The sequence below is a fragment of the Hemitrygon akajei genome, unplaced genomic scaffold (genome assembly GCF_048418815.1).
Source record: "Hemitrygon akajei unplaced genomic scaffold, sHemAka1.3 Scf000141, whole genome shotgun sequence".
In the NCBI taxonomy this organism is placed as follows: domain Eukaryota; kingdom Metazoa; phylum Chordata; class Chondrichthyes; order Myliobatiformes; family Dasyatidae; genus Hemitrygon; species Hemitrygon akajei.
This window is the reverse complement of record NW_027332027.1, coordinates 335,448-361,407: the sequence shown is the minus strand read 5'-3', so window position 1 is coordinate 361,407 and position 25,960 is coordinate 335,448. Positions and strand designations below refer to the sequence as shown.

General features: G+C 41.8%; 1 protein-coding gene across 1 annotated transcript in view; it reads left to right on the top strand.

The window, feature by feature from the left end:
- Nucleotides 1-25,960, top strand: part of LOC140723858 (uncharacterized) — an 87,546-nt gene that overhangs the window by 5,185 nt on the left and 56,401 nt on the right. Inside the window, exon 2 of the mRNA XM_073038413.1 lies at nt 15,387-15,539. Within this exon, the coding sequence (XP_072894514.1) occupies nt 15,387-15,539 (153 nt within the window). The remainder of the gene's footprint in view (nt 1-15,386; nt 15,540-25,960) is intronic.

Here is a 25,960-nt window from a genome sequence, read left to right as displayed (position 1 = left end):
GCTCCATTAAAGCTTTCTATTAAATTTATGGATACAGCTTCTAATGTTAGACAATGGCGATCTGACTCTACCTTATTGCAAGATCCGGACTTTATTAAATTTATGAAGGAGCAGATCGATTTCTTCTTTTCAACTAATTCCACGGATGATATCTCTTGCGGAACACTTTGGGACACTTTTAAAGCGTATATACGTGGACAGATTATCTCTTACTCTGTTGGTCTGAGAAAACGCATTAAGAAGGAAACTCTTTTATTGGTTGATAAAATTAAAGAGACTGACAAGAAATATTCGATCACTTCTAGTAAGGAGGTTTACAAACAAAGGGTTGAACTTCAAATGGAACATAGTTTATTACTTACATCTCCGATTGAAAATCAATTAATGAAAACCAGATCTGATTTTTATATACATGGTGATAAATCGGGTAAACTGTTAGCTAGTCAGTTGAAGAATGTTTTGGTTAAACGTCAAATCACTAAGATTCGTCAGCAGAATGGGGTTTTGACAGTTAACCATGATGAGATAAATAAGTCATTTCAAGACTTTTATAACTCCCTGTGTCAATCTGAATTCCCTCAGGATCATAATACCATGCGCGATTTTCTTGGGAAATTGAATTTTCCAAAATTATCATCCGATGATCTTTCAATATTAGATACTCCGATTACGGATGCATAAACTAAAGGGGTTATTTCCTCAGTGAATTCTGGGAAAGCACCAGGTCCAGATGGGTATACAGTAGAATTTTTTAAATGTTTTTATGCTACTCTTTCTCCTTGGTTATGCAGGGTTTTTGAAGAAGCAATTAGATTGGGGAATTTGCCACAATCTTTTTATAGAGCTTCCATTTCTTTAATACTGAAGAAAGATAAAGACCCTACTGACTGTGCATCTCATAGACCAATATCTTTATTGAATGTGGACTCCAAGATCTTTTACAAGTTACTGGCTTCCAGGCTGGAGAAAGTATTACCCCAAATTATTTCGGAAGATCAAACCGGTTTTATTAAAAATCGCTATTCTTTTTTTAATGTTAAGAGATTATTGAATATTGTTTATACTCCTTCACATAGCACTTCAGAATGTGTTATTTCATTAGATGCGGAGAAAGCATTTGATAGAGTTGAATGGCCTTACTTATTTTATGTGTTGGAGAGGTTTAATTTTAGTCCGACATTCATTTCCTGGATTAAACTGATTTATCACACTCCAGTAGCTTCGGTGTTTACTAATAATCAAAGATCTCCCTTTTTTCGTTTATTTCGGGGCACTAGACAAGGTTGTCCTCTTAGCCCATTACTATTTAACATTGCTTTTGAACCTTTGGCAATTGCCATCAGAGAATCACAGGATATTTCGGGTATTAATCGTGGGACAGATATTCATAAGGTATCTTTGTATGCAGATGATTTATTATTATTCATTTCTAACCCTGAGAAATCTATTCCAGCAGTTCTATCATTGTTGGCTCAATTTAGTGAGTTTTCTGGGTGTAAGTTAAATCTTAATAAGAGTGAATTGTTTCCTTTGGATAGACTGGTCCCAAGTTATGGTAATTTACCTTTTAAATTAGTTAATGACTCTTTTATTTACTTAGGGATTAAAATCATAAAAAACCATAAAGAATTATTTAGGTTTAATTTTTTACCCTTAATTGATCAGATTAAAGGCTTGTTTACTAATTAGTCACCATTATCTTTATCTCTGATAGGTAGGATTAATGCCATTAAGATGGTTATTTTACCTTAGTTTTTATAGATTTTTCAAGCGGTACCGATTTTTATTCTGAAATCCTTTTTTACTAATGTTGATTCAAAAATTCCCTCATATATATGGCAGAATAAAAATCCCAGGTTAGGTAAAATATACTTACAGAAGACAAAGAAGGAAGGTGGGTTGGCATTACCTAATTTCAGATTTTATTATTGGGCAGTTAATATTAGATATTTGTTATGCTGGTTGAAAGACTGGGATGGCTCTTTTGGCCCTCATTGGGTGAGTTTGGAAATTAAATCGGTACCAGGTTATGCTCTGGGTTCTATTTTAGGGACTTCTCTCCCTTTTGCTCTTTCTCAGTTGCCGAAACGAATAGACAACCCGATAGTTAAATATACCTTACGTATATGGTTTCAATTTCGGAAATTGTTCGGGTTGACTCAATTCGTTTTAAATATTCCTATTGTATCTAATTGTTTTTTCTACCCTTCAATTATAGATCAAGCTTTTTTGGCTTGGAAAACTAAGGGTTTATTAAGATTTTCTGATTTATTTTCGGACAATTGTTTTATGCATTTTGAGCAATTGTCTAATAAATATAATTTGCCTAGAGTTCATTTTTTTAGATATTTACAGGTTAGGCATTTTTAAAGTACGGTACTTCCTACGTTTCCAAATTTTGTGTCTTCAGATATTTTGGAGAGTTTGTTTGAATTAAACCCTTTTCAAAAAGGACTTATATCAAAACTTTATAATATAATTATGAAGATACGTTCAGAGCCCCTTTATAAGACAAAAAATGATTGGGTAAGAGAGCTCAACATTATTATTCCTATTGAGAATTGGGATAGATTTCTTCAATTAGTTAATACATATCTATATGTGCCAAACATTCATTAATACAATTTAAGGTCGTACATAGGACCCATATGTCCAAGGATAAATTAGCTCATTTTTATTCTTATATAAACCCTATTTGTGATAGATGTCAATTTGAAATCGCGTCTTTAACTCATATGTTTTGGTCATGTCCGCTTTTGAAAAAATATTGGAAAGATATTTTTGATATTATCTCTGCGATATTGAACATCGATTTACAACCCCATCCTATTACCGCAATTTTTGGTTTACCAATGATGGACTCACTTCATTTATCTTCTTCCGCCTGTCGAATGATTGCATTTCTCACTTTGATAGCTAGAAGATCTATTTTGTTGAATTGGAAAGAAATTAATCCTCCCACTGTATTTCATTGGCTTTCTCAAAATATGTTATGTTTAAATTTAGAAAAAATTAGAAGTGGTGTATTCGATACCTCTATTAAATTTGAAAAGATATGGAGACCATTTATTCAATATTTTCATATGATGTAATATGTCCCTGTACCAAGCTTATTGGATTTTCCAGCTTTAATCGTATTTATGTTGAGAGGATCGGCGTTGACGACACTGATGATTATGTATTCTTGTGAGATATTATAAACAGCCCTTTTTTTCTCTTTTTTTTCTCTTTTTTAGTTTTTCCTTTTTTTCTTTTTTTGCTTTTTTTTCTTCTTCATTAGATATTAGATTAGTAGTTTAGTTAATTTTGCAATTTTTTTCTTTTTTCTGTTTTTTTATATCATATATTATGAAATATCTAGATTTACCTTGTTCATATATATACTGTATGGTTCATGTTTTGGGAAAACTCATTTATACTGTAATCATTGCTTATGTATTCTTTCATGTGTAATGGGATTTTGTATGTTTGTAATCCCTTGGTTAATATATCAATTGTATTTTGTTTATAATATTATTAATACTAATAAAGAGATTGAAAGAAAAACTGGGTTCTAGATTTAATTAACTGATTTTCAATCGAAGAGGATGATAACAAACTATACTCCATTTGAAGTTCCACTCTTTCTTTAGAAAGTTGTTTGCTAGGGGTCAGTGAATAAATCTTATCAATTGCTTTGATTTTATCAACCGATGTTAATATTTTAGAATTAGTTCGTTTCCTAACTCCAGCAGAGTATGAAATAATCTGTCCACAAATAAATGCTTTAGAAGTGTCCCATAAAATTCCACTAGAGATCTCTGCTGTAGAATTTGTTAAGAAAAACAAATCAATTTGTTGTTTAATAAAATTAACTAAGTCTAAGTCCTGCAATAAAATAGAGTTGAACCTCCAAGATTTAGCATTAATAGATGAATCCATTATCTTAATAGATAACTTCAAAGGTGCATGATCAGAAATGGTAATAGAGTCATATTTACAATCGATAACATCTGTAAGTAAACGGTGATCAATGAAAAAGTAATCAATTCTTGAATAATTATGATAAACATGAGAAAAGTAAGAAAACTCTTTGTCATTGGGGTGTAAAAAACGCCAAATTTCGCAAATTGCTGAATCAGTCATAAAGGAGTTGATAAGAGAGGGCGATTTACTCGGAAGAACTTGTGTGGGCTTGGATCTATCCATCGAATGGTTTCAACAACAGTTAAAATCCCCACCCATTATCAGTCTGTACTGATTCAAATTGGGAAAGGATGTAAACAGACCCTTAAAAGATTCAGGACAATCAGTATTTGGAGCATAAACATCAACTAAAACAACTTTTTGATTAAAAAGTAGACCAGTAATAAGCAAAAATCTACCCTGTGCGTCTGAAATTGTTTCATGATGTATAAAGGAGGTTGAAGAATCTATAAAAATGGAAACGCCTCTTACTTTGGCTTGAGAATTCGAGTGATATTGTTGACCTAAAAACCTAAAAAAGCGTTGACTATCCACCTTCCTTACATGAGTCTCTTGTACAAAGATAACATTAGTATTCATTCTATGGAATACTTTGAATATTTTTTCCCGTTTGATCGGATGATTTAAACTATTAGTATTCCAAGAAACAAAATTAATAACCCCATCCATATTGACAATGTTTATTACAATTAACACATAAGGTTAAAAAAAATGAACTCATGAATCCGGAAGAGGGAAGTAAGTTCAAGGAGGAACCGAAAGTCAAGACACTGCAACCATTTTTGTAGTTTCATATGAGCCCATGAAGTAAAACTAAGCATAAAGCAAGCAAAAAGAAAAGAAAGAAGAAAAATCCCCCTCCCTCCACCCTCAAAACCCCAGGAAAAAAGCCAAAAAGAGGCAAGCAAGCAATCTAACACTAAAATTACCCCCATGTCTCAAGACGGCAACTCAAACAAAAAAAAAGTTGAATAAAAGATACAAACCACCCATATTATAAGAAAGGGTTGATATGACAAAAATGAAAATATAAAGTTAGTATTTAATATATAAAACAAAAGGATTTTAAAAAAATTAAAATGATAAAACCCATAAATGAATAATACTGAAGTAATGTTTTAAAAGAAAGTTTAAAACTTATTCAAACACATCGAAACGGATGTGACGTTCCAAGCACTAAGGTCTTTCGGGAAGAAGAAACGTCATTTTATTTTTAATAAACCTTAATATTTAAACGTTAAAAATATTAAAAAGTGTATACGAACTTAAAAGAAAACCCCAATAAATTACTTTCAAAACTAACAGATTAATAATATGAAAAAATAACAAACTCAGAATAAACCAAAAACGAACTTTTACCATGTATAAAAAATACATGTAAGCCATACATAAAAAAACAACATTTTATAAAAGATCCAAATCTATAGACTAATTATTACATTAGTCAACCCGATAAAATGTTATTCTTCCAAAAATTTTTGAGCATCCGCTGGAGATTTGAACAACCGTTAAGTTCCGTCTTTGAGAGTAACTCGCTTGCTTGTAGCCTTTCTGATGGATTTCCGACATAAACGATTTAAAAGCCATTCTTGCCCTTAAAACTTCGGGGCTGTAGTCTTCCAGAATACGGAATTTAAAATCTTGAAAGCTGATCATACCCTTTTTCCTGCATCCCGAATCAAACGCTCTTTGGTATGAGGGTAATGGATCCGGAGAATTACTTGTCGTGGTTTCAAACTTGAATCTGAATGAAAACGAGAAATGCGATGTGCACGGTCGATTATTAGAGGGGAACCCAGTACTTCTGAGCCAAAGAGATCCATTATAAATTTGGAGAAAAAAACAGTGAGATCGCCATTCTCAAATTTTTCCGGAATCCCAATTAACCGAAGATTTTGTCTTCGAGAGCGGTTTTCAAGATCAGTGATTTTAGATTTATAACGATCCATCTTTTGAGAAGTCGAAGTTTGCTGTTGTTGCAAAGTTTCAATTATAGGATCTCTCTGGCGAGCGGCTTCTTCAAGAACTAAAATACTTGCTTGTTGTTTTTGTGACTCCAGTGTAAGTGCTTGAAGTTTTACGTCAAATGTCTTTAAAATTTCATCAAACGTAGAAAGCTTTGCGGTTAATTTACTCTCCAGTTTTCCAAGTCTGTCGTCCATAAGATTCGCAATTGCTTCTAAAGTTACCGGTTCTTTCGTATGTTTCGATTCCTTTGCTTTAGACATTTCAGCGAGTTGAAAATGATTCAAACAGTTGAAAAAAAATTCATATGTTCAAACCCCTTTAGAATAGGTATAAAAAGATCAATTGGGGGTGTTTGTAGGTTAAAAAAAAGTAAGAGGTTTGGAGCAAAGCCTAAAACCGCTTTACTCCATAAGCGCCATCTTGAGACCTCCAGGACTGAATCTATTGAAATTTTCCTATCAGCACAACAGTCTATGGCAGATGCAATCTCACTGGCTCTTCACACAGCATTACGCCACCTGGACAATCCAGACGCTTGTCAGGATGCTGTTCGATGACTATACGTCAGCGTTTAACACCATCGTTTCTACAGTCCTGATCGACAAGCTACAGAACCTGGGCCCTGTAACTTTCTCTGCATCCGGATCATTGACTTCCCTCCGGGGAGATCACAATCTGTGCCGATTGGAACCATATCTCCTCCTCGCTGAATATCAACACTGACGCACCTCAGGAGTGTGTGCTCAGCCCACTACTCTACTCTCTCTACACCCATGATTGTGTGGCTAGTTATCGACCAAATGCCATCTATAAATTTGCTATGGATACATTGTGGGCAGAATCTCAGATGGAGACAAGGGTGCACACAGGATCGAGATATACCAGCTCGTTTGAGTAATGATGGAGCAACAACCTTGCACTCAACATCAGTAAGGACAAAGAGCTGATTGTAAGCTTAAGAATGGGTAAGACAAGGGAACATGAACCAATCTTCATGAGGGATCAAAATTGGAGAGAGCAGGAAATTTGAAATTCCTGAGGGCCAGGAACTCCGAGGATCTAACGAAGACAAGACAGCTACATTTTATTAGGATTTGGAGAAGATTTGGTTTATCAACTAAACTACTAGTCTCAGACGTACACAGGAGAGGTCTGTTATGTGGGGTGGGGGGGGGGTCTACTGCATAGAATCAAAAGAAGCAATAGAAAGTTGTAAAACTAGTCTACTGCATCTTCGATACTGGGCTGTCCTGTCTCCAAGACATCTTGAAGGAGCGTTGCCTCTGGAAGGTGGCACCCATTATTAAGAACCCCCATCACAGAGGTCATGCCCTCTTCTAGTTGTTCCGTCAGAAAAGGGGTACACAAGTCTGAGAGTACATAACCAGCTTCTTCCACTCTGTCACCCAATTTCTAAATGGACATTGAACCCTTAAACGCCCACTCACTATATTTTTTACTATTTTTCACGACTTATTTAATTTAACCATTTAATATACATAGACTGATTATGCTTACAGTTATTCTTTTTCCTCTATTTCTATATTTATCATACTGTCGCAAAGTTAGCACATTTTGTGACATATGCCGGTGATATTAAAACTGATTCTGATTCTCATTGGATGTAATAGAAAGGGCGGAAATCCAATGGGACTGGATGGGAACTGATAGAATTCATTATGGTGGGTAGGATTCAAACCCATTGAGATGAGCCGGGAAGACTCGGTGCACTGTACTCGTAGACAAACAGGTCCCAGCAATAATTGGAGCCCGAGGGGAGGAATGTGACCAAATACTTTTGGGATGTTCAGCATCTGGGGAGGAAAGGATGGCGAGGGAGAACGGTGTTTATTCAGTGGGTTGTTCCATTCTCTGTGGATTCTGCCACATATCCAATTACCTCTACAACATTCCCATTGTCCCCCGTCTCAATTCCATTGGCCTCTGCCTGATTCCAGATAGATTCTTCCCTTTTCTGATGAGCAACCCATTCCTGATGTCCACTTTCCATTCCCAGTGTTAATGGGCCCAATCTTTTAGTGTCTTCTCCATCCTCAGAGACTCTTCCCGCTTCCCAATGCCCTCTGATCCTCTTCCTGATTTTCCATGCCATTCACTAAGACCTCTTGGCAGTCCCCTATGGCACTTCTCATTCCGATTACCTCTGACACATTCCCGTGTCTTCTGTCCCAAACCCAAGGATCGATTCCTCACGGCCGCTGCCACGTTCCCAATGATCCTCCAATTCAAAATAAGACTCACCCAATGGCAATGTCCCATTCATAGGGACCTTTTTCTCTGCCCAAATGTCTGCCTCATTCCCCGTGTTGTTCCTCTCATTGCCAATAAACCTCTCCACTCCCAGTGGTCACTTTTCATCCCAAATATCCATTCCAGTTCCAGGACCTTCTTCTATTGACATCGGAGACCCTCAATCCTGCAATGCGCCCCACCCCCTTCTCTCCAGCCCTTCCTCGGACTGTTTCCGGGATGGCATGGCCCACCTGGTGACAACTCTCATTGACCAGAGGTCAGGGGTCACGTTGGTGAAGCCAAACACTTTCGTGATGATATCAGCAGGGGGAACTCTTGACCTCTGTGGTGCCCCTGAGTATTGTTACATTGAAATTTGATTCTCCAAAACTGACCGACGGCTTCACCCAAGTGTCCCGGCACATTAATGCTTGACTGATCGGCCTCGACCCGTGACCCGTGACCTCAAGATGTCATTCCAAACCTTTGCCCTATGACACATATCATCTATCCAAAACCACTGACCTCTAACGCACAATCTAGATCATGGGGAGCTGTCTGAACCTTAAGCCCTTGACACATGTGACCTCAGCGAGCTGATTGACAAGGGGTTGATGGGGCCGAACCCCAGGAGTATGTGATGGGACAATGTAGAGTGAGCTTTCCTCTGTCTGACCACGGGAATGTGAGATGGGAGAGTGCGGAGGGAGCTTCACCATACACCTTATTGTGGGAGTGTGTGATGGTATTTTGTAGAGGCAGCTTCATTGTGTTTGACCCCGGTATTGTGTGGCATTGTGTGATGGGACCTGTACAAACAGCTTCACTGTGTCTGACCCCAGTACTCTGTGATGACTTAGTATGCAGGTTGACTTATTCCATGTCTAACTCCTAGGAGTGTATGATTGGACGTTGCGGAGAGAACTTCACTGTGCGTCTGAATTCATGCGTGTGGAATGGGACCGTGCAGAAGCAGGAGTTTCCAACCTGAGTCCAAGCACCCTCAGTTAATGGGACAGCTACATGGCAGAGAAAAGCTGGGAACCCCTGGTGAAGCAAGCGTCGCTGTCTGATTGCGGGAGTGCGATCAGAGGGAACTTTACTGTCACTGATGTAGATTCCAGCAGAGAGAGCTAGAGGGAGAGAACGCGGACACACATTCACTCACAGAGGGACGGGGAGGAACGGGAAGCTGGGGATCAACATCAATTTCCCTATTTTCTAGTAACCTCTGTCCTTTGGTGAGCTCCGAGATCTCTGCATCATTGATCAGGGAGCCCCGCCCACCGCGCGTTCATCGCGCTCCGCTCTCACCATTACTTCGGGAGCTCCAATCACTCTATGCGATTGACCAGGCAGCCCCGCTCACGGTGCGATCTCCAATCACTCTGCAGCATTGGTCAGTCGGGGCCACTCACGGTGCGAGCTCCAATCACTCTGCAGCATTAGTCAGTCGGGGCCACTCACGGTGCGAGCTCAAATCACTCAGCAGCATTAGTCAGTGGCCCAGCTCACGGCGCGCGCTCCAATCGCTCTCCGTGATTGATCAGGTGGTTCCGCCCCATTGGTCAGGGAATTCCTGTCCGTAGCGCCAGCTCTGGTTTGCGCTTTTCATCCTTCTGGAAAGCTTCGTTCCACCGTTTTCAATTTGACCGTGTCCGAGGAGCTTCTGAGGTGAGGGAGCGTCTGGTGTTTAGTGAGGGTCTCGGGGTGAGGGAGAGAGTCTGAGGTGAGGGAGCATCTGGTGTTTAGTGAGGGTTTCGGGGTGAGGGAGAGGGTCTGAGGTGAGGGAGCGTCTGGTGCTTTCGTGAGGATCTCTGGGGAGGCTGGAGTGAGTCTGAGGTGAGGAAGTGTCCGGTATTTAGAGAGGGTTTCGGGGAGGGAGAGAGTCTGAGGTGAGGGAGCACCAAGGCTAGGCAGTTCCCTAGGGTGGGCACGGGCAGAGGGAAACTCCTGAGGTAGAGGGGCAGTCTGAAATGCGTGTCTAAGAGAGGAGAGTGAGGAAAACTCGGGGAAATGGTGGGGGCAAGGGAAAGTAAATGAAGGGTTGAGTGACCAAATAGACCTGGGAGACGTGGTGAGAGTAGGGGCAGAGGGACAAAGGAGAGCGAAATAGAGGGGGAGAGAGGTGCAGTTAGTTTAGAAGGAGGAAATGAAGGGGGAGGGAGGGTGGTAGCTTTGGACCTAAGAAAGAGAGAAGGGAAGGAATAAGGAGAGAGAAAGCATGGGGAACAAAGTGGGAGAGAAAGAGAAAGGGAGAGCCCGAGAGAGGAGAGAAAGCTGGACGGATTGCCTGGAGAGAGACGCTGGGAGGGTGAGATTGTGTGGGGAGAGGGAGGGAGGGATTGTGTGGAGAGAGAGACCCGGGAGGAACATGAGAAGGAAAGATGGAGGGAGGAGTTCATAATTGGGATAGAAGGTGCAGGCAAGGGGAGAGAGGGACAGTGAGGAGGGGTGAATGAAGGGAGAAGGAGACGCTTGGTCAGCTAATCTTCCCAGCTTGCAAATAGAGGGAGGGTCTGAGGTGAGGGAATTCCTTAAGATGTGATGGAAGGAGGGAGAGAGTTTGAGGTGAGGGAGCGTCTGGTGTTTGGTGAGGATCTCTGGGGAGAATGGAGTGAGTCTGAGGTGATGAAGCGTCCGGTGTTTGCAGAGGGTCTCGGGGAGTGAGAGAGTCTGAGGTGAGGGAACACGACGCCTAGGCAGTTCCCTAGGGTGGACACGGACAGAGGGACTCTCCTGAGGTAGAGCGACGGTCTGAAATGCGGGTCTAAGGGAGGAGACTGAGGGGAACTCGGGGAGAGTAAATGAAGGAGTGAGAGACCAAATAAAGCTGGCAGAATTCAAGTGGAGAGAGGAGGGACAGAGGGACGAAGGAGAGAGAAGTGTGGATAGTTAAGGGGGAGGGTGGTAGCTTGGGACAGAGGAAAGAGAGGAGTGAAGGAGTAAGGAGAGAGAAGCATGGGGAACAAAGTGGGAGAGAAAGAGAAAGGGAGAGCCCAAGGGAGGAGAGAAAGCTGGACGGATTGCCTGGGGAGAGATGCTGGGAGGGTGAGATTGTGTGGGGGGAGAGGGAGGGATTGGGTGGAGAGAGAGACTCGGGAGGAACATGAGAGGGAAAGATGGGGGGAGGAGTTCATAGTTGGGATAGAAGGTTGCAGGCAAGGGGAGATAGGGACAGTGAGGAGGGGTGAATGGATGGAGAAGGAGACCCTTAGTCACTGGTCAGCTAATCATTCCAGCATGCATATGGAGGGAGGGTCTGAGGTGAGGGAGCCGATCTCCTCAACTCCTCTGGGAGCTGAGAATTTGCAGGGACACCTGGATTATTCATTCTGGCCAAGGCTCACTCCCCTCATGCTCTCCCTCGCCTCCATATCTACTCTAAGCTCCTCGTCTAGGATGTTGGAGGTACAGTGATGCAGTGAGGGACATGGGCCGAGTGAGCGTTTGAGGGTGAGGGTCTTGTTCAGGATTAGCGAAGGAGGTCCTCAAGTAGAGGGATGGTCTGATAATAAGGGAGGACCTGAGGTAGAGGGTAGGTTGTTGAGGGAGCTTATTCGGATGAGGGACAGACTGAGCGAGTGCTCACAGGGTGAGGGATGGACTTGAGGGTCTGAGCTGAGCAGAGTTCGAATGATGAGGGTCCACATGACGGGTCTGTTACAGGAAGTTATCAGACCGAGAGCGACGGACTCTCATCAGAGGCAGAGGAGCCACAGGGGAACACTGTACAACAGGAAACCAGGCTGAGGTGAGAGATGGAGCTGAGACTGGGAGGCTCAACATTTCCTCTGGTCTTACTCTCCACTGAGATATCACTGCTGTCCCATCCCTGTCACTATTATTGTGATTTAAATTCTGCAGCACTGTCCACTGTCCTCTCTGTTCTAGAAGTACATCATAAGACACCTGTACCTCCACACAGGAACACATAATAAATCAGGAGCATGACTGGGTCACCGGGTTCCGCAACTCCGACGCACTTCTCAAATCGATCCGGGTGATTGTCCCCTGGTCTCATCCTCCCGTGAACCAGCTCCAGAAAGCTATCAAATCTTCATTTCCTTCATAGATTGATCATTTTGTTCAATAACCCCAGTGCTAATGATTCTAGATTTAACACATTGAGAAGAAATACCAACGTACTTCACTTTTAAATGACCACACAACTTGTTACCACATCCACCTTATTTAAGTTGTACCCACTCCTGTGAACTTCTCTACATCTACACTGTCAGCTCCCTCTGGACCTTTCAAATCTCATAAACGTCATCCCTCATTACTCCAGATTCCAAACTGTCCAGTCTAATGTTTTTAGCTGTTTGGGAAAGGACAGTCTTCTCATCCCAGGAATCAGCTGAGTGAATCTCTTCTCATCTACCTTCATTAGTATTCTCTAGTTTTGTTTAAGTAAGCTGGACATAATAATGCAGTTGTGTTTACACACCTTCCTTTGTGTGACATTAGTCCTCTAAGCTCTCACCCTTCACAATAATGACAGAATGCCCTTGACCTTCCTGATTGCTTGCTGCAGCTTCATGTTCACTTTATCGTGTTGCATTTGAAAACACCTCAGTCCCTCTTTACTCTGTTCATTTTACATTCAATCCAGGTACCTTTTTCTAAAATCTCACATGTAAACATTATTCACAAAATACATCCAGGAAATATACTGTAGTACATTGCATTTTTTGTTTTTATAATGTTGTCCAAACAATACGCTCGTAGTGTCCTGTTTTCCACACACTCAGTGGCCCCTTGATTAGGTACACCTAATTCATTAATGCAATTATCTTATCAGCAAATAATGTGGCAGCAACTCACTGCATAAACACATGCAGACAAGGTTCAGAAGTTTGCATGTTCAGACCAAGAATGGGGAAAAAAAGTGATTGAAGTGACTTTGACCATGTAATGATTGATGTTGCCAGATGGGGTGGTTTGAGTATATCGGAAACTGCCAGGCCCTGCGACTTCCGTGCACAGCAGTCATTAGAGTTTAGAAAGAATGGTCTGAAAATGCAGTACAAAGTACATTTAATATCAACATTGTATGTGTTGTCCATACTTTAGATTTGTCTCCTAACAGGCAGCCCTGAAATAAAGAACTCCAATAGAACCTATAATAAAAAGATAATTGAATACCCGATGTTCAAAATAACCACAAATCATATAAACAATAAACACAAGCAAATAGAGTTCTGTCCTGACGTCCACAAAGAGTCCATTCCCAGACCTTAAGTTCAGCACAGAGCCGAGTCAGTGTTGTGGAGCAGCAAGTTGAAAAGGTCTGTTCCTCGGCTCAGGCCCCTGACCATTTCAATCCAGCCTGGTGCCTAAACCATCGTCCAAACCCTGCAGCCTCTATTCAGCCTGTACCCAACCTTTCCACTTCAGCTTGAAACTTAAATTGTCGTCCAAACTTCAGGATCAGTCACCTCGGCCCATCATGGGGCCTGGATCTGACATTTCCTTTTAGCCCAGGACCTATATTGTCATCTAAACTCCGGGTTTTATCATCTTAATATGCTCTGGGGTCTGGAAGCTGCCCTCTTAGAAATGAACTGTACCCGACCTTTACAATTCAACCTGATGCTTAATTCCGATTGAATCTCAGGACTGCCTAGCTCTCAGTTGCCCTGTCTCCACCACTTCTGCTCTCAGGATGAGGCTTTTCATTCTAGAATGAAGGAAGTGTTCTTCTTTTTCAAAGAAAGGGGCTTCCTTCCTCCACCATCAACTCTGTATTCAACCACGTCTCTTCCATTTCACGCATGTCTGCACTTAACCCGTTCTCCTGCCATCCTACCAGGGATAGGCTTCCACTTGTCCTCATCTACCACCCCAATAACATCCATGTCCCGCACATAATTCTCTGAAATTTCCTCCACCTCCAACTGGATCACACCACCAAATACATCTTTCCCTCCCCCCATTTTCTGCTTTCGGCAGGGATCACTCCCTACACAACTTCCTTGTCTATTCGTCCCTCCACACTGATCCCCCTCCTGGCACTTACCCTTGCAAGTAGAACAGGTACTACACCTGCCCCTACGCCTCCTACCGCACTACCATTCAAGGCCTCAAACAGTCCTTACAGGTGAAACGACACTTCACCTGTGAGTCTGTTGGAGTCATATACCGTGTTCAGCGCTCCCGGTGTGGCCTCCTGTATATCAATGAGACCCGATGCAGATTGGGAGACCGCTTCTCCAAGCATCTATGCTCAGTCTGCTAGAACAAGCAGGATCTCCCAGTGGCCACCCGATTTAATTTCACCATTCCCATTCTGATATGTCCACCCGTGGCCTTTTCCACAGTTGTGATAAGGCCACACTTCAGCTGGAGGAACAACACCTTATATTCTGTTTGGGTAGCCTCCAAACTGATGGCATGAACAACAATTTCTTAAACTTCCAGTAATCCCACACTTCTCCATTTCCCATCCCCTTTTCCCTGTCTCATGTTATCTCCTTATCCATCACCTACCACTGGTGATCCTCCCCACAACACCCTTTTTTTTTCTTCCATGGCCTTCTGTCTCTTTCACCAATCAACTTTCCAGCTCTTTGCTTCATCCCTCCCCCTACACGTTTCAATTATCACCTTGTGTTTCTCTCTTCCCTACAGACACCTTTCAAATCTACTCCTCAGCTTTTTCTCCTCCCTTCCTGCCAAAGTGCTTCGGCCCAAAATGTTGACTGTACTTTTTTTCCCTGGATGCTGCCTGGCCTGCTGAGTTCCTCCAGCATTTTGTGTGTGTTGCTCGGATTTCCAGCATCTACAGGTTTTCTCTTTTTGGTGGTGTCAGTGTAATGTACTGTATGTACAAAACACTAATGATACTCAAGCACAAAGCAGTACAGCACAGGAACAGTCCATTTGGCCTACGATATCTGTAATTACCATGTTACTAGTCTGATCTACTCCCACCTGCCTCTACAAAGTGCATATCTAACACTGTGCCAGTGTGGAAGGATCAATCCTGCAGTCTGTCTCTCACTCTCTGTCCATGACAATCCTATGTACGGTGTGACAGCATGGACACAGACACAGTTTGGGGCTGGATTTAGTCAGAGGATGTAATTGATCATAGATTAATTAAAGGTCTCGACCCAGAATATTGACTGTTCATTTCCCTCTGCAGATGCTGCCTGATTTGCTGAACACCTCCACCATCATGTATGTTGCTCCAGATTCCAGCCGTCCCTGGGGGCACATACTGATGTTGTGATTGTGAATGGAAACCGACAGCGAGTGAACGACGGACTCTCCGTGTCAGACACAAAGACAACGTCTGGTGAAAAACCACAGGACGACATTGAGCAACAGTTGGAAACAAGGACAAGGTGAGAGATGGAGCTGGGAAGCAGTCAGGTTTATTATCACTGGTATTTGCTGTGAGAATTGTTTTGTGCTGGCAGTATACAAGACATAAACAAAAAATATTATTAAGGGATTGGACATGCTAGAGGCAGGAAACATGTTCCCGATGTTGGTGGAGTCCAGAACCATAGGCCACAATTTAAGAATAAGGGGTAGGCCATTTAGAATGGAGCTGAGGAAAAACTTTTTCACCCAGAGAGTTGTGGATCTATGGAATGCTCTGCCTCAGAAGGCAGTGGAGGCCAATTCTCTGGATACTTTCAAGCAAGAGTTAGGTAGAGCTGTTAAAGATAGCGGAGTCAAGGGATATGGGGAGAAGGCAGGAACGGGGTACTGATTGTGGATGATCAGTTATGATCACATTGAATGGCGATGCTGGCTCAAAGGGTAGAATGGCCTACTCCTGCACCTATTGTCTATTATTACCGTTATTTATAAAATAAATAAATAATGCCAGAGACAAATAATGAACTAGTGGTCTTGGGACTGCAAGAAGTTTTCATTTCCTGTGATCTTACTGAAATATTTTTGTTGTCTCATCCCTTTCCCCTCTATCCTGAATTGAAATCCTTCAGTGTTTCCACCAAGACCCTCTGCCCAGGAATGCCTTCCTTAAAACCCTCCACCTCTACACATCAATAAAAGTCAATAAGCAGAAAAGATGAAATATGAATGTTAATTTGCCAACAATATAAAAAAAGGATTCCAAGAGCTTTTTCAGATATATAAGGGTAAAAGGGAGGCAGGAACGGAAAATGAAACTGGACAGGTAGTAACAGGGAGCAATAAAAGACAGAGAAACTCAGTAAGTATTTTGTATCAGTCTTTGTTGTGAAAGACACCATCAGTACGTCTGAAATTTGTTTGTTGGGGCAGAAGTCAGTGTAGTTGCTATTTCTAAGGAGAGGTGCTTGGGTAGCTGAAACTAGATAAGTCACATGGACCAATGGACTACACCATGTGGTTCTGAAAGAGGTAGCTTGAAAGTTTGTAGAGGCATTGGTAGTGATCTTTCAACAATCACTAGAATCTGGAATGGTTTCAGAGGAATGGAAAATTACAAATCTCAGCCCCCTATTTAAGAAGGGAGGGAGGCTAAAGACAGTAAATTATAAACTAGTTAGTCTGACTACAGCAGTGGCTAAGATATCCAGTATTAAAAATAAAGCTTGGAACATGATAAATTAGGCCATAGTCTGCAAGGTTTTCTTACCTGACAAGTGTTGAAATTCTTTGAGGAAATGTCAAGCGCGGTAGACAAAGGAAAGTCAGTGGTTGTTGTTTACTTGGATTTTCAGAAGGCCCCTGACAAGGTGCAGCACAAGAGGCTGCTTAACAAGTTCAGAGCCCTGGGTATTACAGGAAAGATGCCAGCATGAATGGAAGAATGTCAGACTGACAGGAAGCTGAGAGTAGGAATAAAGGGGCCCTTTTCGGAATGCCTGCCAGTGACTAGTTGTGATTCATCCTGGCTGGTGTTGGGATCACTTCATATAATACTGTATGTCAATGTTGACATGATATTATATGACAATAGTGATGGATGACAGAATAGATGGTTTTTGTGGATGACACAAAGATGGGTAGAGGGGATGAGAAAGTAGCATGGCTGCAGAAGAACTTGTATAGTTCATAGACTGTGCAAAGTGTAGCAGATAGAATACAGTGTAAGGAAGTGTGTGATCATGTACATGGTAGCAGGAATAAAGGTGCAGACTATTTTCTAAATGGGGAGAAAATTCAGAAATCAGAGGTTCGAATGGATCTAGGAGTCCTCATGCAAGATCCACAAAGATTAACCTGCAGGCCGAGTTGGTGGTCAGGAAAGCAAATGCGATGTTAGAATTCATTTTGAGACGACTAGAATATAAAAGCAAGGATTGAATACTGAGGATTTATAAAGCAGTTGTCAGATTACATTTGGAGTATTGAATAGTTTGGGGACAGTTTTCCAAGAAAGGGTGTGCTGGCAGTGGAGACTATCCAGAGGAGATTCACGGGAATTATCCACTGAATGAAAGGGTTAATGCATGAAGAGCATTGGATATTTCTCTGCAGTTACTTTGCTGGAGTTTGCAACAATAAGGACGAATTAATTAAAGCATATTGGGTACTGAAAGCCCTGGATAGAGTGAATGTTGAGAGAATATTTCGTATTGTGCTGAAGTCTAGGATTAAGCCTCAGAATAGATGGACGTCCATTTAGAATAGAGATGAAGAGGAATTTCTTTTGCCAGAGAGCAGTCATTGGAATTCTTTGCCACAGATGGCCGTGGAGACAAAGTCAATATGTATATTTAAAGAGGAGCTTTTTTTCCCCAAGTGACCTGTCTTTACAGATTCCTCTTAAATAGTTTAATATGACTCTGCAGCTAGTGGATTTCAAATAGTAATACAGTACTGCATGAGTTAATCCCATCTCTTTCTGACACCACGTTCGCAACAGGACACACACAGATTGAGAACAAATGGCTGTTCATATCACTCACGCATGTATCACGTGCTGAAAGCCACAGATGCAAATTCACCCACAGAGAGAGGCGACGGATGTTCCTGGAATAGGATGGTGGTGTGGTACAGACAGAAAGAGTCAGAAAGGTGCCGTGCAGTTTCTGGGCCTGAATATTCTATTCCCCTGCAAAACTTTACAAATTATTCACTCTTGCTTCTGTGGCCAATCCTGATCTAATAGGAATACCCCTCTGGTTAATTCTACCTGGTTCTGTTCTCCTGTTTGCCACTAAATGCAAACAGAATGAGAACAGATGAATTTCACATCAAAGACATGGGTAACATTTGATGAAAGGTCACAGGGTGAAACATAAGGCAATAGAATAATGTGAGGAATTGAGGCAGTGATAGGGAGAGTGGGAAAGTGAAAGACAATGGAGGAGAGAGAGGAGGGAAAGAGTTGCAGAGTCATACAATGCAGAAACAGGCTCTTTGATTCACTGATGACATGCCAACCATCGAACACCATTGACAATGATCCTACACTAGTCCCAAGTTGTTGTCTCCACCTTCCTGGGAGGCAGTTTTCTGTGGTCAATTAATCTTCTGATCAGCATGTGGAATGAAACCAGGACATCCTGCTCTAGAGTCATCTCCTGAGTTCCCTTCATCTCATGAAGCAAGAGGACAATACACCAGGAGCAAGAGGACTTTGGCCTGCCCCTCAAGTCTAGGCTGCCAGTCACTTGTGGATCTGTCCCAGTCCCACACAACTGCACATAAATGAAGGTTTATAACAAGTGGTGAATACAGCTCACACAATCTCAAGAGATACTCTTCCCACCAGTAGGCACACTTATAAGTAGTGCAGTCACAAGAAAGCAGCATCCATTATCAAAGACTCCCACCATCCAGACCATGCTCTCTTCACACGGCTGCTACTGAGCTGGAGAAACAGGAGCCTGAGGGCTCACTCTACCAGATCGATGACAGTTATTATCCTTCAACATCAGGCTGCTGGATCAGCGTGGATAATTTCACTCACTTCAATACTAAACTCTTTCCACAACCTATGGTCTCATTTTCAAGGACTCTGCAGCTCAAGTTTTCAGTATTATATATCAATCTATCTAACTGCAGGGCCTTCTAAAATTAATCAAGCCTAAACCATTATTCACATAAATTAATATTACAACCAGGGATTGTGATCAATTTAACTCAAAAAGTTTCTTTGTGAATCACATGCTCTATTTTTTGCCATAGACCCCAAAACCAGGGAGAATTGGAAAGCATGTAAAACCAAAAAAAATTGAAAGTATTCATTCCCCTATGCTCATTATTTAGTTGAAACATGTCACACAGCAATTACAGAGAACAGTCTTTTTGGATATCTCTATTAAATTTGCTCAATGTTTAAACATGGTTCTAAGAATAAGCCTAGCAATCATCGGCCAGTAAGTTTGACGTCAGTGGTGGATAAATTAATGGAAAGTATTCTTAGTGATGGTATATATAATTATCTGGATAGACAGGGTCTGATTAGGAACAGTGAACATAGGTTTGTGCGTGGAAGGTCATGTTTGACAAATCTTATTGAATTTTTTGAAGAGGTTACTAGGAAAGTTGATGAGGGTAAAGCAGTGGATGTTGCCTATATGGACTTTAGTAAGGCCTTTGACAAGGTTCCTCATAGTTAGGAAGGTTCAATCGTTAGGTATTAATATTGAAGTAGTAAAATGGATTCAACAGTGGCTGGAAGGGATGTGCCAGAGGGTAGTGGTGGATAACTGTCATGTTGGAGGCCAGATATGAGTGGTGTGCCTGGGGATCTGTACTGTGTCCAATGTTTTTTTGTCATATACATTAACAATCTGGATGGTGGGGTGGTAAATTGGATTAGTAAGTATGCAGATGTTGCAAAGATAAGTGGTGTTGTGGACAATGAAGTAAGTTTTCAAAGCATGCAGAGAGTTTTCGGACTGTTAGAAGAGTGGGCTGAAAGTTGGCAGATGGAGCTTAATGCTGATAGGTGTGAGGTGCTACATTTTGGTAGGACTAATCAAAATAGGACATACATGGTAAATGGTAGGGCATTGACTAATGCAGTAGAACAAAGTGATCTAGGAATAATGGTGCATAGCTCCCTGAAGGTGGAATCTCATGTGGATAGGGTGGTGAAGAAATGTTAAATTTGTACAAGGGATTAGTAAGGCTGAATTTGGAGTATTGTGTACAGTTCTGGTACCCAAATTATAGGAAAGATGTCAACAAAATAGAGAGAGTAGAGATGAGAATTACTAGAATGTTGCCGAAGTTTCAGAACCTATGTTACAGGGAATGGTTAAACAAGTTAGATCTTTATTCTTTGGAGCACAGAAGCTTGAGGGGGGACTTGATAGAGGTATATAAAATTCTGAGGGGTATAAATCGAGTTGATGTGGATAGGCTTTTTCCATTGAGAGTCGGGGAGATGCAAACAAGAGGACATGAGTTATATAGGTCATACACTGTGCAAAGTGTAGCAGATAGAATACAGTTTAGGGAAGTGTGTGATCATGTACATGGTAGCAGGAATAAAGATGTAGACTATTTTCTAAATGGGGCGAAAATTCAGAAATCAGAGGTTCGAATGGATCTAGGAATCCTCATGCAAGATCCACAAAGATTAACCTGCAGGCCGAGTTGGTGGTCAGGAAGGCAAATGCGATGTTAGAATTCATTTTGAGACGACTAGAATATAAAAGCAAGGATTGAATACTGAGGATTTATAAAGCAGTTGTCAGATTACATTTGGAGCATTGAATAGTTTTGGGACCGTTTTCCAAGAAAGGGTGTGCTGGCAGTGGAGACTATCCAGAGGAGGTTCACGGGATTGATCCAGTGAATGAAAGGGTTAATGCATGAAAAGCATTGGATATTTCTCTGTAGTTACTTTGCTGGAGTTTACAACAATAAGGACAAATTAATTAAAGCATATTGGGTACTAAAAGCCCTGGATAGAGTGAATGTTGAGAGAATACTTCCTAATGCGCTGAATTCTATGATTAAGCCTCAGAATAGATGGACGTCCATTTGAATAAAGATGAAGAGGAATTTCTTTTGCCAGAGAGCAGTCATTGGAATTCTTTGCCACAGATGGCCGTGGAGGAAAAGTCAATAGGTATATTTAAAGAGGAGCTTTTTTTTTCCCAAGTGACCTGTTTTTACAGATTCCTCTTAAATAATTTAATGTGACTTTGCAGCTAGTGAATTTCAAATAGTAATACAGTACTGCATGAGTTAATCCCATCTCTTTCTGACACCACGTTCGCAACAGGACACACACAGATTGAGAACAAAGGGCTGTTGATATCACTCACGCATGTATCACGTGCTGAAAGCCACAGATGCAAATTCACCCACAGAGAGAGGCGAAGGAAGTTCCTGGAATAGGATGGTGATGTGGTAGAGACAGAAAGAGTCAGAAAGATACCATGCAGTTTCTGGGCCTGAATATTCTATTCCCCTGCAAAACTTTACAAATTATTTACTCTTGCTTCTGTGGCCAATTCTGATCTAACAGGAATATCCCTCTGGTTAATTCTGCCTGGTTTTGTTCTACTGTTTGCCACTGAATGCAAACAGAATGAGAACAGATGAATTTCACATCAAAGACATGGGTAACATTTGATGAAAGGTCACAGGGTGAAACATGAGGCAATAGTATAATGTGAAGAATTAAGGCAGTGATAGGGAGAGTGGGAAAGTGAAAGACAATGGAGGAGAGAGAGGAGGGAAAGAGTTGCAGAGTCAGACAACGCAGGAACAGGCTCTTTGATTCACTGATGACATGCCAACCATTGAACACCATTGACAATGATCCTACGCTAGTCCCAAGTTGTTGTCTCCACCTTCATGGGAGGCAGTTTTCTGTGGTCAATTAATCTTCTGAACAGCGTGTGGAATGAGACCAGGACATCCTGCTCTAGAGTCACCTCCTGAGTTCCCTCCATCTCATGAAGCAAGAGGACAACACACCAGGAGCAAGAGGACTTTGGCCTGCCCCTCAAATCTAGGCTGCCAGTCACTTGTTGATCTGTCCCAGTCCCACACCACTGCACATAAAAGGAGGTTTATAACAAGTGGTGAATACAGCTCACACAATCTCAAGAGACACTCTCCCCACCAGTGGGCACACTTATAAGTAGTGCAGATACAAGAAGGCAGCGTCCATTATCAAGGACTCCCACCATCCAGACCATGCTCTCTTCACACGGCTGCCACTGAGTTGGAGAAACAGGAGCCAGAGGGCTCACACTACCAGATCGAGGACAGTTATTATCCTTCAACATCAGGCTGCTGGATCAGCGTGGATAATTTCACTCACTTCAATACTAAACAGATTCCACAACCTATGGACTCATTTTCAAGGACTCTACAGCTCATGTTTTCAGTATTATAAATCAATCTATCTAACTACAGGGCCATCTAAAATTATTCAAGCCTAAACCATTATTCACATAAATTAATATTACAACCAGTGATCAATTTAACTCAAAAAGTTTCTTTGTGAATCACATGCTTTTTTTTTTGCAATAGATCCCAAAACCAGGGAAAATTGGAAAGCATGTAAAATTAAAAAAATCAAAAGTATTCATTCCCCTATGCTCATTATTTAGTTGAAACATGTCACACAGTAATTACAGAGAACAGTCTTTTTGGATATCTCTATTAAATTTGCTTAATGTTTGAAAATGGTTCTAAGAATAAACCTAGCAATTATTGGCCTGCAAGTTTGATGTCAGTGTTAGATAAATTAATGGAAAGTATTCTTAGAGATGGTATATATAATTATCTGGATAGGCATGTTCTGATTTGGAACAGTCAAAATAGATTTGTGTGTGGAAGGTCATGTTTGACAAATCTTATTGAATTTTTTGAAGATGTTACTAGGAAAGTTGACGAAGGTAAAGCAGTGGATGTTGTCTATATGGACTTCAGTAAGGCCTTTGAAAAGGTTCCTCATGGAAGGTTAGTTAGGAAGGTTCAATCGTTAGGTAAAATTAGTAAAATGGATTCAACATTGGCTGGAAGGGATATGCCAGAGTGTAGTGGAGGATAACTGTTTGAAATGTTGGAGGCCAGATATGAATGGTGTGCCTCACGGATCTGTACTGTGCCCAATGTTGTTTCTCATATACTAACAATCTGGATGATGGGGTAGTAAATTGGATTAGTAAGTATGCAGATGATACTAAGATAAGTGGTGTTGTGGATAATGAAGTAGGTTTTCAAAGCTTGCAGAGAGTTTTAGGCCTGTTAGAAGAGTGGGCTGAAAGATGGCAGATGGAGCTTAATGCTGATAAGTGTGAGGTGCTACATTTTGGCAGGACATATATGGTAAATGGTAGGGCATTAAGAAATGCAGTAGAACAGAGTGATCTAGGAATAATGGTGCATAGCTCCCTGAAGGTGGAATCTCATGTGGATATGGTGGTGAAGAAAGCCTTTGGTATGCTGGCCTTTATAAATCAGAGCATTGAGTATAGGAGTTGGGATGTAATGTTAAAGTTGTACAGGCCAAATTTGGTGTATTGTGTACAGTTCTGGTCTCCGAATTATAGGAAAGATGTCAACAAAATAGAAAGAGTACAGATGAGATTTACTAGAATGTTACCAAGGTTTCAGCACCTAATTTACAGGGAACGGCTGAACAAGTTAGGTGTTTATTCTTTGGAGCACAGAATGTTGAATGGGGACTTGATAGAGATATTTAAAATTATGAGGGGGATAGATAGAGAAGACGTGGATAAGATTTTTCCATTGAGAGTAGGGGAGATTCAAACAAGAGGACATGAGTTGAGAGTTAGGAGGCAAAAGTTTAAGGGGGAACTTCTTTCCTCAGAGAGTGGTAGCTGTGTGGAACGAGCTTCCAGTAGAAGCGGTAGAGGCAGGCTCAAAAAAATGTCATTAAAAATTGGCAAACACGAGGAAATCTACAGATGCTGGAAATTCAAACAACAACACACAAAATGCTGGTAGAACACAGCAGGCTAGGCAGCATCTATAGGGCGAAGTGCTGTCGAAGTTTCGGGCCGAGACCCTTCGTCAAGACTAACCGAAAGGAAAGATAATAAGAGATTTGAAAGCAGTGGGGGGAGGGAGAAATGCGAAATGATAGGAGAAGACCGGAGGGGGTGGGATGAAGCTAAGAGCTGGAAAGGTGATTGGCGAAAGTGATACAGAGCTGGAGAAGGGAAAGGATCATGGGACGGGAGGCCTCGGGAGAAAGAAAGGAGGTGGGGGGGGAGCACCAGAGGGAGATGGAGAACAGGCAAATAACTAAATATGTCAGGGATGGGTAAGAAGGGGAGGAGGGGCATTAATGGAAGTTATAGAAGTCAATGTTCATGCCATCAGGTTGGAGGCTACCCAGCCGGTATATAAGGTGTCGTTCCTCCAACCTGAGTTTGGATTCATTTTGACGATAGAGGAGGCCATGGATAGACATATCAGAATGGGAATGGGAAGTGGAATTAAAATGTGTGGCCACTGGGAGATCCTGCTTTTTCTGGCGGACCGAGCGTATGTGTTCCGCGAAACGATCTCCCAGACTGCGTTGGGTCTCACCAATATATAAAAGGCCACACCGGGAGCACCGGACACAGTATACCACACCAGCCGACTCACAGGTGAAGTGTCTTCAGGTTCTCCAGCGGTTCTCTCATTTCCCTCTCATGCCAGACTTGTTCAGGTTTGGTTCATAGTGAGGCAACATCTGTGCAGAGGAATAAAGAGCTGTGCTTCAGTTCAGGACTCTTTATCAGGACAAAAACACACACAAAATGCTCGTGGAACACAGCAGGCCAGCCAGGCACCCCTCCTCCCCTTCTTACCCCATCCCTGACATATTTAGTTGTTTGCCTGTTCTCCATCTCCCTCTGGTGTTTTCCTCCCCCCCCCTTCCTTTCTTTCTCCCGAGGCCTCCCGTCCCATGATCCTTTCCCTTCTCCAGCTCTGTATCACTTTTGCCAATCACCTTTCCAGCTCTTAGCTTTATCCCACCCCCTCCGGTCTTCTCCTATCATTTCACATTTCCCCCTCCCCCCACTACTTTCAACTCTCTTACTATCTTTCCTTTCGGTTATTCCTGATGAAGGGTCTCGGCCCGAAACGTCGATAGCGCTTCTCCCTATAGATGCTGCCTAGCCTGCTGTGTTCTACCAGCATTTTGTGTGTGTTGTTATAAAGAAACTGGTTAGGTTTCCGGACAGGAAAGGAATGGAAGGTTGTGTTCTGAGTGCCGGTCGGTGGGACTAGTTGAGAGTAAGCATTCGGCACAGACTAGAAGGGAAGAGATAGCCTGTTTCTTTGCTGTAATGGTTATATGGTCAATGTGGTGAAGCAGGATTTGCTCATTCCTCCTTGCCAAATTGCTCAAACTGTGCCAGATTAGTGGAGAGCAGTGGTGGACACCCATCGTGAAGTCTTACCAGAGACGTTCGATCGGGTAAGGTCAGGAATCTGACAGACACAAGGGCATTAATTTTCATCATTTGAAGCCACTTCACGATTGCTCTGGCAGAATGCTTTGGGTGGTTGTCTTAATAATAGTTGAACTTCCTCAACAGTTTAAGCTTTCTGGCAATGCCAGCAGGTTTTCTCCAGAGTCTCTCCGTGTTTAGCAGCATTCATCTTCCCATCAACACTGTCCAGATTTCCGGGCCCTGCTTTTGAAAAACATTCCCATGGCATAACACAACCTCAACCAGTTTGTATTTTGCACATTGACTGTGCCTCAGTTTATTTTTGTGTAGTTTTCATTGCTTCTATTGTGTTTCTGTGTAAATCTGAGTGTCTACATGGAAATGAATCTCAGGGTAGTGTATGATGACATTTAATATACTCTATGTACATTGGTAATGGAATTACTTCAAAATTTGAAACCACTCCA